The 16,229-nt window shown below is 35.3% G+C and overlaps 1 protein-coding gene across 2 annotated transcripts in view; it reads left to right on the top strand.

Moving 5' to 3' along the window:
* Positions 1-218: 218 nt before the first annotated feature.
* The window catches only part of LRRCC1 (leucine rich repeat and coiled-coil centrosomal protein 1), a 34,492-nt gene continuing 18,481 nt past the window's right edge, over positions 219-16,229 (top strand). Inside the window, exons 1-9 of one of the 2 annotated variants that reach the window (XM_067711960.1) lie at positions 219-403; positions 2,710-2,915; positions 3,228-3,293; positions 7,616-7,783; positions 9,768-9,943; positions 10,044-10,106; positions 14,494-14,690; positions 14,967-15,114; positions 16,067-16,215. In XM_067711960.1, the coding sequence (XP_067568061.1) occupies positions 315-403; positions 2,710-2,915; positions 3,228-3,293; positions 7,616-7,783; positions 9,768-9,943; positions 10,044-10,106; positions 14,494-14,690; positions 14,967-15,114; positions 16,067-16,215 (1,262 nt within the window). In that variant the 5' untranslated portion in view covers positions 219-314. The remainder of the gene's footprint in view (positions 404-2,709; positions 2,916-3,227; positions 3,294-7,615; positions 7,784-9,767; positions 9,944-10,043; positions 10,107-14,493; positions 14,691-14,966; positions 15,115-16,066; positions 16,216-16,229) is intronic. The other variant, XM_067711959.1, reaches the window with a different exon arrangement.

Genomic DNA, 16,229 nt, shown 5'->3' with positions numbered 1-16,229 from the left:
AAAAATCATACAGAAGAGCCACAATGGAAAGACGCATTCCTTGCCCAACCACCACAGGCCAGGCAAAATGTTTCGCTTTACGGCAAGTCTCAGGAGTCGCGCCGTAGATACCGTAAAAGGGAGGGAAGGCCTCGTTGGGGAAGCTCAGGCTTCTGGCTTTGCGACACCGTCGGGGCGGGAAAGTGCCGGCTGTCGGTTGGAGGAAGTCGGCCCGCCCCCTAGGGCCGGACTTCCGCGCACCCCGGAGGCGTGTTCCGGCCTTTCAGACCCGCCGCTGGGCGCCGGTTAAGACCCATCTCGCCGTCGCCGGTGCCATGGAGGCGCCGGTGGAGCCGGAAGTCGAGAATGAGGACGGCGAGAGCCGCTGCGGGGATCTGTGCTTCATGGACAAAGGCCTGCGGAGGTAAAGGGCAGCTTTACCGGAGACCGCACGGCAGGGGCCGAGGGCGGCGGGCGGCCTCGGTGGAGCGGAGGCGCGGGGCAGCTTTACCGAGACCGCACACGAAGGCGTCTGGCTATCGCCCGCCGTTCTCCGCCACAACTGCGCTGCTGAAGTGCCAGATCCAAATCCAATGAGCCCCCTTTCCTTTCCTCCAGGGACTAATGAGCACTCTGGAAACTGCCCCACGTCCTGGTTCCCTGCCGGCGTTTGACCATCCTCCCTTCTTCGCTGGTTCTCCTTTCTTTGCTGGCAACTATTTCTTTGCTTGCCCTATAATTGTTGGTCTTCGCGGGTTCTGTCCTATCCTTTGCTCTTTCTCTGTGACAGAAAGTGGCAAAGTAGTATCTCTGGCAGCCGTAAAGCAAGAGTTTGCTGCTCTTCATTGGTTTTGCCTTGATTGTCTTAGCTCCTGGTCCAATTACTTTGCAGAGCCCTGTGATACATATACTGTTATACTTCTTGAAAATACTAAACATAACATATTTAGTTCACTGCTTTCCTCTTTCATGCAGCCCAAATTTGTTCACGATACTAGGGTCTTGGTTCTGCGTTGCTGATTGGTCCCTCGCTGCCTTTTCAGTCTTACCTCTTACCCTTTCTCCGGTTACACCCTGTGATTAGCCACACTAAGCTACAAGCGGGCAGTTCCATAGTAGGCTTCTCTGTGCCTTTCCACATACTGTTCCTTTGTTGCCTGCCCTCTCTGTGCACCTTGCTGATACTTAAAGCAACTTGTTCTGGATCCTGATCTAAAATTTGCCAGAAAGCCCCAGGAAGGTGTTTTTCAAAAGAATATTTATATTTAATAATAGCTGCCATTTACTGAATGCCATTTATGTGTGCATGTTACATATATTATCACAAATCCTCACAACAATTCTGCAAGGTAGTAACTTTACGAGGGACAGATCTGAGATTCAGAGGATCTTTATAACTTTCCCAACATCGTGCAGCTGGTGGATTAAGTTTGAATTCAAAACCATTTCTATCTAATTTCACTGTCTGCTTTTTCGGCTATACTACATTATATGCACAATACTAATTTCCAGAAACCGAAATGCTTCAGAAACTAGATGGCTGTCATTAAGAGCATGTGTTAATAGCATAACGTCTGGTATTAAATAATAGCTCAGTAAATGACAGAAGCAAGATAATTGGAAAATATTTGAAACAGTCACATTTAGAGATTGCCAGTTTGAAATTTAGAAATGCTTTATCTTTTCTGCCAGGGGTTCTTATGTGCTTCAGACTGAAGACTAAAGGATAAGTTGAATGACCTTGTGACTTATTCATACTTTTCATGTTTTAATTTTAAATTTGAGATTCTTAATGCAAATTTGGAAGCAAACTTGAATTCCTTGTTTTCCCTTTACTCCCTGACTGGTAAACTTCTCATTTTCCTGCTACTAGATTTCCTACAGCTTTACTATAGCTGCTATAGAACATAGAACAGATGCCAATGACATTGTGTGTCCCAGTTCAAGCATCTCTGAATTATGTGCACTGTAGTTTATATTCCTGGAACTCCTATCTTCAGAAGAGGTTCCAGTTAAAAATAGCAGTAATTGACAGAATGAAGAGATGAGTTCCATTTAGAGGAGATGCTTTCCAAATTTCAGCAAGGGAGGACAGGGACTGTTTCACTACGAATAGCAATAACTAATGGTTTATTTTGAAATCAACTACATTCTGGGTTAAACAGACATAGCAGACAGTGACGAGAATAAGATTGTAAACTCCAGTGCCAGATCTGTATTTATACTGGCTCAATTTGGTAATAGGTACAAGAATTTGGACAAGTTATTTAATTTCTGTAAACCGTGGCATCCTTAGATACCTACTGCTTGGAGTTGTTGTGAGGATTAAATGGGCAGAGGAAACAGGTTTAGAGAGGTTAATTCATTTACTCAAGTAACACAGCAAAAGTGGTAGAGTGCAGATTTGAACTTGGGGTGTTATGATTCCAGGAACTGACTTTACAAATAACTGCTTTCACTCAGTGCTGATGACTTTGTTTGCATATAAAAGCTAGAAATGCCCGGTATCCCTTGCCTCTCTTGATAATGGTCCAAAATACTGGTTAGTTGTAAGAAGCAGTGTACCTTATGAGACATTTCAAGGCTACCACAAGTAGGAAGGATTTTATTATAGAATGAATAGAGTACATACTTACTATCTACATGCTGTTTGGTTAATTTTATTTATTTGGTCATGATTTTTAAATCCATTTTTTACTTGTTTTTGAAAATATATATTTTCCTTTGTAGCATATCAGAGTTATCTTTAGATTCAGCCCTTCGTGCCATCAATCTTCATTGCAATAACATCTCGAAGATCAAAGCCATTGATCACATTTGGAATTTACAACATCTAGATCTGTCATCTAATCAAATAAGTCAAATTGAAGGGCTAAACACACTGACAAAACTACGTACTTTAAACTTGTCCTGCAATTTGATCACAAGAATAGAAGGTTTGTAAGTGATTTTCATCTAATACTTTGCATAAGGGAGTTGATTTAAGTCCATTTTTCATCTTCTTCCCAAAAGAGTGGGATAAGTATTATCATAAACTTTTCAAAACTGACCCTAAAACTCTACATAAAAAGTTTTCTTCTAGAAAAGTTATCAATTTAAAAAATATATATTTTGTAAAATACCAACAGAATTGATTTCACTGTTATCAGACTGTAGATTTGCTTCAGAGCAGTCTGAAATAGTATTGTAATACTATATAACTAATTAATTGATTATTTGAATCTTATAATGGCTTTATTTTGTTTTAGGACTTAAAGCACTAACTAATCTGACTAGACTGAATTTATCTTATAACCACATAAATGATCTTAGTGGTAAGTTGATATGCTTATGTTTTCTATAATGCTGAGTATTTGCCATGTATAATGAGTTAGACTGAGCTGTGCATGTTGAAGAACTGAATAATCCAGTTTTTGACCAAAAATCTTATCTAGAGGGTGTTTCTCAGTCATATTTGTTTTTTGTTGGTGCTAAAGCTACAGCTGAATAAAAAACTAGGAATAAAAACCAGAGTAATCAGTAACAGAAAAAACTTGGTTAGAAAGAACCTACTTTGGGAGAATAATGTTTTAATCTTAGATAATTAATATACTATTATGTAGAGAGAGATAGTTCCAGCAGAACTTTTTACAATGATGAAAATATCCTGTATCTGTGCTATCTGGTATGGCAATCAGTAGACAGATATGGCCTTTGAGCACTTGAAATGTGGCTAGTACACTGAGGAACTGAATTTGTAATTTTATTTAATTTTAATTAAATTTTTATTTAAATTTAAAAAGCCACATGTGGCTAGTGCTACCATATTGAACAGTGTAGGTATATAGCATTCCAAAGGCTATAGCAAATTAACAATCAAGGTTTTTCTTTCAAAGATTTATTATTATTTATTTAATTTATTTTTTTGGCTGTGTCAGGTCTTAGTTGAGGCATGCGGGATCTTTTATTGTGGTGTGTGGGCTTCTCTCTACCTGTGGCATGCAGGTTTTTCTTCTCTAGCTGTGGCACGTGGGCTCCATAGTTGTGGCACATGGGCTCCATAGTTGTGGCACGCGGGTTCCAGAGCACATGGGCTCTGCAGTTTGTGGCATGCAGGCTCTCTAGTTGAGGTGCTCAATAGTTGTGGCACGCAGGCTTAGTTGCCCTGCAGCATGTGAGATCTTAGTTCCCTGACCAGGGATCAAACCCGCGTCCCCTGCATTGGAAGGTGGACTCTTTACCACTGGACCACCAGGGAAGTCCCAGGATTTTTTTTTAATTTTCTTTTTGACTTTACCATATATAAGAAGGTTAAAACTTGTTAATCTTTTAATTGATTAAAGTGATACACTGATAAAATGAACGGAGTTTTATGATAATTCTTAAAATTATCTGTCAGAACTAGCAGAATTTCTCTAATTATCTTCATAATCCTTATCAGTATTTGAAACAGTCTTATTCATTTGTTTGTTCTTCTCCCCTGCTAGAAAAATACGACCCTATGCCAGGTATTTAGTACACAAAAGAATAAAATACAATGACCTAGTCCCTACCCTTAACCAAAGTAGCAACAGTATTTTAATTTTTAAAAACCTTTTTCCCCCAAAATGTGGAAGTATTAGAATTGAGTATTAACTGTAGCTCTGTCTCTGCTGTGTGATGCTGAGCAAAGTATATTGTTCTTTGGATGCAATTTCCTTAACTGAAAAATGTTAATTTTGGATAATATAGTGCATTCATTTACTTCTATAGTGATGAAAAAATAACAACAAATAGATAAAGTTCTTATCACAGGGCTTACATTGTAGTGGGGAAGTAAAATAAATAAATGAGGTCATGTCAAACCACCCCAACAAATAAGCAAAAGATTTGAGCAGACCCTTCCCCAAGAGGATATCCAAGTTGCAAACGAGCCCATGATTTAAAAAAATGTTTAGCATCCTTAGTAATTAAGGAAATGCAAATTAAAATCATAATGAGATCCACTTCATACCTACTAGAGTAGATATACTTTTAAAAACTTAAAATACAAAACACTGGTGAGATTGTGGAGCAACTAGAGGTTGCATACATCACTGGTAGAATTCAAAATGGTAAAACTACTTTGGAAAACAGTTTGAAGGTTTCTTATAATGTTAAACAAATACTTAGCGTATAATCATGCATTTCTACTTCTAGTTGTTTACCTAAGAAAAATGAAAACATGTCTAATCAAAGACCTGTACATGAATGTTAATATGATTATATTACTTTTTAATATAATCATGTTTATATGATTATTCATAATCTCCAAAAACTAGAAACCACCCATTTGTCTATCACCTGGTAAATGGATAAACAAATTGTGATACATCCACAGGATGGAACACTACTTGGCAATAAAAAGGAATGAACTATTGATATATGCGGCAACATAGATAAATCTAAAAATAATTATACTAAGTGAAAGGAGCCAGACACAAAAGATTACGCTGTATGATTCCATGTATATGATATTCTGACAAAACCAAAGATACAGGGGCAGAATGAGATCATTAGTTACCAGGGGTTGAAGATGAGGAGAGAAGATTGATTTACGTAGGGACACAGTGATTTGGGTGATGAAAATGTTCTGTGTCTCCATTGTAGGGTTTACATAACCGTATATGTTTGTTAAAGCACATCAAACTCTACTGTATATATTTTCTGCAAACCTATAAGTTCTAATAGATAATTCTTAGAATGATAATATTTTATATGTTCAGAAACACTTCAGTAAGTAAATAATGACAGTTCATACGATTAAGAACATACAAAAACACTAAGGCATGATCAAGCTTGCCATGATAAAGGCAGTAAGAAGGCTACTGTGGCTAGAGCATAGCAAATGAGGGATTAATGTGCTAAGAAAAGAGATAACAAAACAGGCAAAAGTCAGATCACGTACAGCATCGTAAGCAGGGTAAAAAGTTTGTATATTATTCTAAGTACAATAGGAAACCATTGGAAGGCTTTAAACAAGTAAGTGACTCAATACATCTGTTTAAAGGATCACTTTGGCTGCTGAGTGGGTGAAGAATGGACTTCAGTAGGACGGTGAAAGTCAGGTGGCAAGAAGCTCTTCCCGTGGTCTGGATGAGAGATGATGGAGACTTGGACTAGGATGGAAACAATGTAGAGGAGTAAATACATTATGTTTTGCATGTGGAGTTCATAGAACTTGCTGATGGATTGAGATGAGGAGATGAAGGGAAAAGGAATCAAAGATAATTAAGAGTTATCTTTGTAGTAACAGGTGGTTGATGGTACTATTTCCTGATATAGGGAAGATTGGAGGAGGAACAGGTTTAGAGATGAAGGGGTAAGAATGAAGGATCCTATCTTAAATTCGAGAGCCCTATTAGATATGTGTGTGTGTATGTGTATGACCTGCGATTTGGGGGTAGGGCATCAGGGTTGGTGTTGTAGATTTGGCACATCAGTGCTGTTTGTTGCTGTGACACTATAGGAGATTCTGAAGAGTGTATGAATAGAGGAGGGGGCGACCAGGAATGCGCCCTGGGGCACTTTAAAATCAAAACGTAAAAGGGACATGAAGTTGCAATATAAGAGAAAGAACCAGTAACATGGAACAGGAACTTAGAAATGTGGTAGTAAATTAAGAAGAAATGCTGAGTACTCATAAGAATGCTTGACGGGAAATCTGATCCTGTAGTGAGTGGTCAAAGACTTTTCTGAGGGTGTGACAATGAACAGAAGTTAGTGATGAGGACTATGAAGAAAATAAGAGGCAACCCTGTAAAAAAGATGAGTAGAAGTTAGCCAGATATGATAAAGATCATTGAGGAGAGAAGAGTATTCCAGTCAGGTTGAAGAAATTGAAGGGGGGGGGAAGGTGAGTAAAGTTGAATTTATACATGGAGAGTACTAAACTAGGCAAAATTGAAAAATAAGACCTTCATCAGAACAGTGTAGAGTGTATCTCAGAATGGTCCTTCCAAAAGAAGGAAGGCTAGGGCATTCAGCCATGGATGATTCTCCTTTTGTTGAGGGGTTCCTGGAGGTGTTAACTCCTTCACATTTCTGAGCTAAACTCTTGCTCAACAAGCTCCATTTTAAAGAAAATTCTGAGGCATGGCCCCTGTCCACCACAGCTGCAGTGAAGTCAGGCTGGCCAGGGAGATGTGCCAGGAACCAGTAGCCTCTGCTACAAACCTAGTTTCTAACATTACCATGCTCTAGATAATCTCATGCAAGAAATGTTACCAGGGAGCTAAATCAAATGGGTGCTATTTATATTTATTTTATGCTCAAACCAATGAAATTGGAGTGTTAGCTTATGTCTCCTAATTAAAAATAATGTGTTGATTGAGAGCCTGAAGCCATCGCTTTATTCTTATTCTCATAAAAGTACATGGGCCTGGGGAGGCCCATTTGTTTTGTTTAAACAGCCCAGGTACGCCTGGGCTAAGGCTCAAAGAGATGCCAAACCTTTGTTTCTTCAAAACAACAATTGACTTTGCTGATACCCTGTTCATTAGATATAGCTGTTTACAGAAGGGTCTTATTAATGCTACTCCTTTGCCTCTTGAAATACAACCTATATAAAAATTATTTTTAGTTAGCTGTTAGAAAAATTACTGTTGTGACATCAAAAACATTTTTTTTCCTGTTGCAGGTTTGATGCCCCTTCATGGAATTAAACATAAACTTAGATATATTGACCTACATAGTAATTGTATAGATAGTATCCATCACCTACTTCAGTGTACGGTAGGATTGCGCTTCTTGACTAATCTTATTTTGGAGAAAAATGGAGAAGATAATCCTGTCTGTCATTTGCCAGGTATGATCAATTAATTTAATACTTTTTGTAACAGTTGATTTTCAGAGCTCCTTTATTTCCTGCAACTTGTATTTATGACCTCCTTGAATTTGTCTTAAGCTTTGCAACTTTTTATTATGTATTTGGAAAAGTATAATTGCAAATAAATTATTTTATTAAGACAAATTAAATTGCTGTTAAAAGAGGAACACAAGCTGAAGAGATAAGTAATTCTCTTTAGACAGTTTTATATTTGATAAGTGAATGCCTCAAAATTAAATTGTGCTTATGATATATTCTTATAGTATAATACTAAGCAGCCATAAAAAAGAATATAGAATCTCTTTAGCTACTGATAAGCATTTATCTCCAAGATATATTACTGTTAAGAGAAAGAAAAGCAAGTTGCGAAACATTGTGTATAATACGCTCCCATCTGTGTGCAAAGGATAACGTGTGTGTGTGTGTGTTTGCTGAGTATATATATATATAAAATACCTAGAAGGATACACAAAAATCTGATAATAGTGGCTAACTTCAGTATTAGGTAGGTAGGGATCAGGAAATGAGAAAAGGGCATCTAGGAATCAGGAAATGTTAGGAAAACTTTTTACTGAATACCTTTTGAATTTTACACCATGTGAATGTGTTAAATTATTAACAAGTAAATGACTTTTTTAAGAAGAAATCTTAAACTTAATATGAGCTTAGACTTATTAAGATACAAGATATATAGAAGATGCTGCTGAAATGCCATTTGATCTAATTCAAAATCATTGAGGTTAGCAAAGATAAAGCAGACCAGACTGCCATTTCTAGAACTTATTTATCTCAAAGTGCTTAACCCAACAATAAGATACAAACGTAGAATATGAATATACATTCTAAAGATGTGTTTGGGTAGAAGTTGGCTGCAGAGGCTGTGTTCTCATTAATATGCAGCTATGAGAAGGCTTTTCCCAGAATGGAAACCTATTTTGATAATTTTACTTTGCAGAAGAATATATTAGATTTGAGATCAACTATTTTCCTAAGCCCATATAATGATAGAGTCTCCCTAAAAATCAGAGCAGATTTCCATTTTGGGGGGAAACTCTTTTCTTGGAAAAAAAACCTTATTCCTAAGACAACTTTAATTTACTGACCCACAAGTTGGATTTTTTTCCTAATAATCTCGTCTCAAGAACCTCTAGTTCCTGTAGTTTGAACCTTTGTTTTTCACTTTCTTTCCTAGATGAGGTATTTCTCTGAACATAGTTGCCCTCCCCCCAGAATTATTACTGAAATTACTTTTCTTTCCTCAAAATTTCTAACATGAATTTTCCAGACTTCTTTCTTTTGTAGTTCTTCCAACCACTTTATTTTACTTGGTTTTAAAATTTATCAGAATTGAAGTGTTTCTATTAGCCTAAACACCAAATTAATGTTAATTTGCCAGACTTCTCATATGTAATTAGGGAAAATAAACATATTCTTAAATACTTGATAGAGTGTCTGTTTTAATCCTAGTTATATAGAATTTAAGAGGAGAAAGTAGGAATGTTTAAGTTTGTTAATGCTTATGGCCTCACTAGCAAAATTCTTGCTTCTCTGATTGTTATTCTCATCATCCTGATTTACATCTGTACTAATCATATTACAAATAAACAAGAGCTATATTTGGTTTTCTGTCTGGAATAAATTGCTACTGGTTTCATGCATTTATAGCTTTACAGCAATTTTATAAAAGATAGATCCAGAAATGATGATTTTTTAACTTTCTGACTTTCATCAGGAGGGTTGTTTGGGAGGGATTGGGGGGTAGTGTTTTGTTTGTTTCGTATTTAATGATTATGTACTGGAGAAGAACTAAGTAGTTTTTTATTACACGTTTATTAGTTGCATTCCAGGACTAATTTTATCATTCAGGTGATATATCTGGTAGCTGATAAATTTACTTCATTCTAGAAATAATTAACCTTTCTTTTTATGCTTGAGTTTTCATTTTGAATGATTTGTTTCCAAGGGTACAGAGCAGTTATGCTCCAGACTTTGCCACAGCTTAGAATCCTAGATTGTAAGAACATATTTGGTGAACCAGTAAATATGGCAGAAATAAACTCATCACACCTACAGTGCTTTGAAGGTCTTTCGGATAATTTAGTTTCTTCTGACTCTCCCCTAAATATAAGTGAAAATGAGGTATAGTATGTTTTTTTTCCCTAATATAAAAGATATCTTCAAATTTTAATTAATAAATAAATGTAAATTTAAAGCATTTTGGTTTGTTTCTGTGTCCTAGATCTCTGATGGTATGCCAGTGGTAACACCACCTATCGATGAGGTAGCTCCCTTGGATCACTTTGTAAGTACACCAGCAGATACTGGTTTGACATCCTTTATATCTGTGTGTCCTTCTGAGCCAGAGAAAGTTAATAATGAAAATGATTTTCAGAATGAGATGAAACTTCAGAAATTAGATGACCAAATTTTACAGCTTCTCAGTGAAGTAAATATTTTTCCTACTTTTCTAAGCAGTGTGTTTGTTGGAGAAAAAAATAGTAAAAAAAATGTGCAATAAAATTGCATACAAGCTGACCCACCAGAAACAGTCTATATTTATTGCATTGGTGTGTATGTTTATTTTTTTTCTTTAAAATAGGATTCTATTGTAGTAGTAGTGGTAGAAAAAACATACTTTTTTCACTCATTTTCCTTAATGTCCTCCTTCAAATCTTCATTATGTAATTCTTTTGTTGTTCTGCAACAAAGGAATTATTTGTTATTATTTCCACCCACCCACCTTTTATTTCAAGTAAATAGAACTCTTTGGATTCAGTGCTTATTAACATAGAGGATATGTGAGCTACTTTTGGCCTCTACTTTCTCTTCAGTTGTTTCATGGTCAAAGCCACTTCTATAACCTATAGCTAAATGGCAAGTTATTTTATATAATTCCTGCTTCATTTCCTGTTTACAGCAGACCCTTACCAAATAACCTCTGCTTTCTTGAAATACTAATCCTTTTTTACCCCTGCTACTAGTTCTCTGGTTTTTAGAAATTTTGAACTATGTGGTTGATCCGTAATTCCTAGAATTTACTACTATTTGAGTCTCCAACCTTCTCTCTAGCATCCTTGCTCTGACCTATACTGACAGTTGTTTCCTTGAACACTACAACTCCCAGAATGCAACGGATTTTTCCTTTATCCCCTACCTGGACATGGAGGAGAAAGACTGTGGGATAGGCCCAAAAGGCTATTAGTCAAAAGTCAGTTTGACCTAGAAATTTGTAGTTGAATTTTAATATTTAAATTTTTTCTCAAAATGGGGGTGGGTAGTGGAAAATGCTTATGGAATGATTATGGTTCGATGGGTTGTTAATAATCCTGAACTATTGTCTTAGCTATAACATTAGCAATGCTTGATAAACATGAGGTCTACCTTAGGTGGGTGCGTGAATAAGACTATAAGGATTCTGTGTGCCAAAAATCCCTAGAGATTTCAATTTGGGCCACAGAGGTAGATTGTAGTAGAACTGGGACAAGAATGCTGGCAGATGCATTCTTTGACATCATTGATAACATATTACTGAGGTACTAGGCTCTTCATCTCTTCAGGTTTCATCTTCCATCTTAGAATGGCTGACTCTTCTTTCTCAATGTCAGAACTTAGATTTAAGCTTAATAACCTAAATTTGAAGTGAAATTTTCAGCTTCTCTTATGCCATCCTCATTTCATTCTCACAATAACTCAATCAAGTAGATAGAGATTAGTATATCGTTGTTCTTGTTATATAGAAAAGAAACTCAGTTTATTTAAGAGTCCTTTATTTTAGTGAGGCAGAGTTGAACTTCAAACGCAAATGTCCTGATATCCAATCTGGTATTCTTTCCATTGTCATGCTTCTTATTCAGTTAGTGATAATTCTTCCTACTTTATAACTACGAATAGGAGTCTAGCTCTCTGGAGGAAAAAGGATGATTTGTTGCTATGCATATAAAATTGTTTAGGAGAAGGACTTCTTGTTTGTTAACTTACTTGGTATAAAGGGTAAACATACAATTTGAATTTCAGTTGATATATACACTTAAATTATAAGTGAAGTCATAAAGTTACTGAAAATATGCTATAATATAATGATGGTTATTCTTCTTAATTACTGGACTTATAATTGTTACACTGATTTTGAGAATTCTGTCTGTGAAAGGCTGTTTTGTCTTTAAGTTTTCATTTTATCCCCACCATTTTATTATGAACATTTTAAAACTTAGAGCAAATTTAAGAGAATTTCTTAGTGAATTAGCAGGATACCCACCAACTAGATTCCACCATCAACATTTTACTCTACTTATTTCATCATATGTCTATGCATCTACTCATTTATCAAACTATCTTATTTTATGACACATTTTAAAGTGAATCACACGTATCAGTATACTTCCCCCTAAATACTTAAGCCTGCATATCATATCATTATAGTTCAGTATTTTTTTACAGTTTTTTTTACTTTCACTTTTTTTTTTTTTTACTTTTGATGTAAAACAGAGATGTGTGTATTCCCTGAATTGACAGTACATAGGCCTGTTACCCAAACGTTTATGAAGGTGAGCGTCACTGTCCTAAAATGTTCCCTTGTGCTGCTGCTCACAGGGGTTCCTCTACTGCACTCCCCACCCTCGCCATCACTTTTCTCATTTTTTTTGACTATAGACTATTTAATACTCCTTCCAGAACCTACTATAAGTGGAATCATACAGTGTATATACTCTTTTGTGTAAGGCCTCTTTCACTCAGAATAACCTTGAAATCAGTCCATTATTATGTGTATCAGTAGTTTGTTTTTATCGCTGCGTGGTATTCCGTTGTATGGGTATACCACAGTTTATTTTTCCATTATCCCTATTGATATACCACTGGGTTCTTTCCAGGTTTGTGGATAAAACTGCTATGAAATTACAGTACAAGTCTTTCTGTGAACTTAGGTCTTCATTTCTCTTCAGTAAATAGCTAGAACTAGAATTTCTAGATTATAGGGTAGGTGTTTGTTTAGTTATATAAGAAACTGCCAGAGCTTTCCCAAGGTGATTGTTCCATTTTATTCCCACCAACAATGTAAACTGACTGTTCCAGTCGTTCCATATCCTCACCAATGTTTGGTGTTAGCACTGATTTTATTTTAGCCATTCTAGTGGGTGTATACTGATATTCATTGTGACTTTAATTTGCATTTCACTAATGATCAGTGATGTTAAGCACTTTTTCATGTACTTATTGAATCTTTTGTGCAGTGTTCAGAAATTTTGCCCACATTTTTATTGAGTGATTAGTCTATTACTGAGTTATAGGAATTCATTTTATATCTTGAATACTAATGTTTTGTCAAATATATTTTCTCCCAATCTGTGGGTTGCTATTCACTTCCTTAAGGGTCTTTTAATAAGCAGCAGTTTTAATTTTACTGATTTTTATTGTCTAGTTCTATCAGTTGCATGTGAGATGTTAGATTCTTCAACTATGATTGTGGATTTGTCTTTTTTTTCCTTTAATTCTCTCAACATTTGCTTGTCATATTTTAAAGCTCTCTTACTAAGCACATACACATTTATGACTACTTTTTCTTCCTATTTAACTGATTCTTTTATCATTATGCAATGTAAATTTATGTTTTCACTCAATTTCGGAATTTTTGGACATCATTGCTTCAAATATTTCTCTGTCCCATTCTCTTTCCTCTTTTTTCAAATTCCATTTAGACCTTTTGAGGTGTCCCACAATCCCCTGATGCTCTGTCGGTTTTATCAACTTTTTTCTCTGTATTCTTCATATTGAATAAGTCCACTGAACTCTTTTCAGGTTTACATATTCTTTCTTTTATCACCTCATTCTGTATTAGTCCAGCCAGTCAATTTTTACTTTAGACATTGTATTTTTCAGTTGTAAAATTTCCATTTTTTAAAATAATTTTTACTTGTCTGCTGAATTTCCTTTTCATTCATGATAAGCACTTTTTATATCATTGAGCATACTTATGATCACTGTTGTAAAGTTCTGTGCTTATTTGAGCATTTAGGTCCTCTCAGGTCTCCACTGATTGTCATTTCTCTTGAGAATAGGTCATATATTCCTGGTTCTTCCTACTGTGAGTAATTTTGGATTTTGTCCTGGACAGTGTGAATGTTACTTTGTGGAGAATCGAGATGCTGCTATAGGCCTCCAAAGAGTGTTAATAGTTTTGTTATAGCAAGCATTTAACTTGCTTTGACTAACTGCTGCTTTTTTTTATCCTTTGCTGGGCTTCTTGCAGTCTATTCCATACTATCCTCAGATTCTTCAGACCCAAAAGTTTGTGGGTTTCCCACTTGAGTTTTAAGACTCCCTACGTAGTGCCAATTGTGCTGTTTTCTTAGGATAAAAGCCATAAAGCAGAAACAATCCATTCTGGTCATATTTCCCGGTGTCTACTCTCCTCTAGAATAAGACTACTTTTGTTCACTTTCCAGGATTCCAAGTAGTGTTGTTGTTGTTTTGTTTGTATTTTTCCCCAGTTTGTAATTGTTATCTTGAGAGCATCAACCTCATAGGAGCTTACTTGTGCATACCAGAAGTTGAATCCTTTGTCTTTAATTCCAAACATACCTAGTTTATAAATCTTTAATCTTGTAAAAAGTTACAACATTTTAGAAAATGTCAAATTATGTTCTTTTATACCGAATTAAACTTTAAAAAAACTTTGTTTTTTTTTATTCTAGACTTCTAATTCTTTAATAGATAATGTTCCTGAGAAAGATCTCAGACCAAGAAGAGACACAGATGTGACTTCTGAAAGTGACTGTGGAAACAGAAAAGAATGCAATAGAAAAATTCCTCGAAGATCAAAAATCCCATATTATTCCAAAACTATTCAAACTGTTAAGCGCCACAGTAAAAACAACAATGCTTTTATAAGGTACTTCTTTTAGTTCTAGGAATTCAGATAAGGCACACAGAAGTTACTATTGCTGGCTTCTTTCTTAAAGGTATCTCATGGTAATATTTTTTTTACTATTCTAATGTCAAAAGATTTGACTTTTCAGCCTTGCAGCCTCAAATTTAGTCAGTACTTTCATATAAATTTATAGAAAAGGCTCTCTTTATGCTGGATTGTCATTACCTAAGTTGTGAAAAATAGTTATAAGTATTATACATTTCTTTGAGTTATTTTTTGTGGTTTTTTTCTTTGCAGTTGTAATCGTAAAATGAAACCACCTTTCTTTAAAGAATTACACATAAGATCATCTTTAGTGAACAATAATATATTAGAAGAATCAGAAAAGCAGAAGACTGAAATAATTAAAGTAAACAACGGTAGCTCAGAAAATGCCACTTACCGGGTATGATTTAAGAGATTAAGAAAAAATTGGATATGAATAATCTTATTTTTAAATTCGAAGTTAGTCCCAGAAAAACTATGCATGTTTTTATGAGCAAAAAAATATTTTGTGTAATTTTATTGGGTGTTGCGGTTGGGTTATTTTCCCCTTCCTGATTTCCAGATTTTGTGTAATGTTACTATTTTTGTAATTTTTAAAGGAATGGAAATTACACATTTATTTAAGATCAGATTTCAGTGAAATCATTTTGTTGTATGCTTGTGGAGGAGAAAACATGTCTGAATTTTTGAATTCTTCCTAAAGCAGTGGTTCCTAACTTATGAGTCTCAGACTCCTTTAAATATCTAAGGAAATCTATGGGTTTTTGCAGAGAAACTTCCTTAGAGAAACTCATAAAATGTTGTATATAATTTCAGGGTATTCATGGGCTCTCCTGAAACCCAGTTTTGGACCCATGGATTCCAGATTAAGAGGCATTCAAGAATTTTAAAATTCTTCAATATTTTCCTTAATCATTCACATGTTGTTAAGAATTTTTAGCATACATTGATTTATTTTATATTTTTTATTAACTTACCCTTATTTTACTGTGAACAACTGGTTATACTTAGGATTGTAATGTGCACTATTCTTCCAATACTATGATTACTTTTTGAAACAGTTCACACCTTTCATGCTATTGGTTTTGTCTCCTTATTCTTAGGTATAAAGGCCTTAATATTTAGAAAATAATAAAAATCATTATGACAATAATAATAGCAGCTAACATCTATTGAGTGGATATTTTGTGCCAGACACTGTTCTGCATGCTTTACTTCCATTCTTTTGGTTAATTCTCACCACAGCCCTTTGAATTAGATGCTCTTATTCCCACATTATAAATGAGAAAATTGAGGCAGTGAGAGGTTAGGTAACTTTTCCAATTTCACATAACAATATTGTTTTCTTTCAGGCACTAGTTGAGGAACTAGATCAAGAGAGAGAGAAGAGATGGAAAGCTGAACAAACTGAAAAGAAACTTATGGATTATATTGATGAACTGCATAAACATGCAAATGAAAAAAAAGATATTCATAGCCTGGCTCTTCTTACTACAGATAGGTAAGGGGAAAGTC

Source organism: Pseudorca crassidens, chromosome 17 (assembly GCF_039906515.1).
Source record: "Pseudorca crassidens isolate mPseCra1 chromosome 17, mPseCra1.hap1, whole genome shotgun sequence".
Lineage (NCBI taxonomy): Eukaryota > Metazoa > Chordata > Mammalia > Artiodactyla > Delphinidae > Pseudorca > Pseudorca crassidens.
Note: the sequence above shows the minus strand (reverse complement) of the source record. Positions and strands in the feature narration are given on the sequence as shown.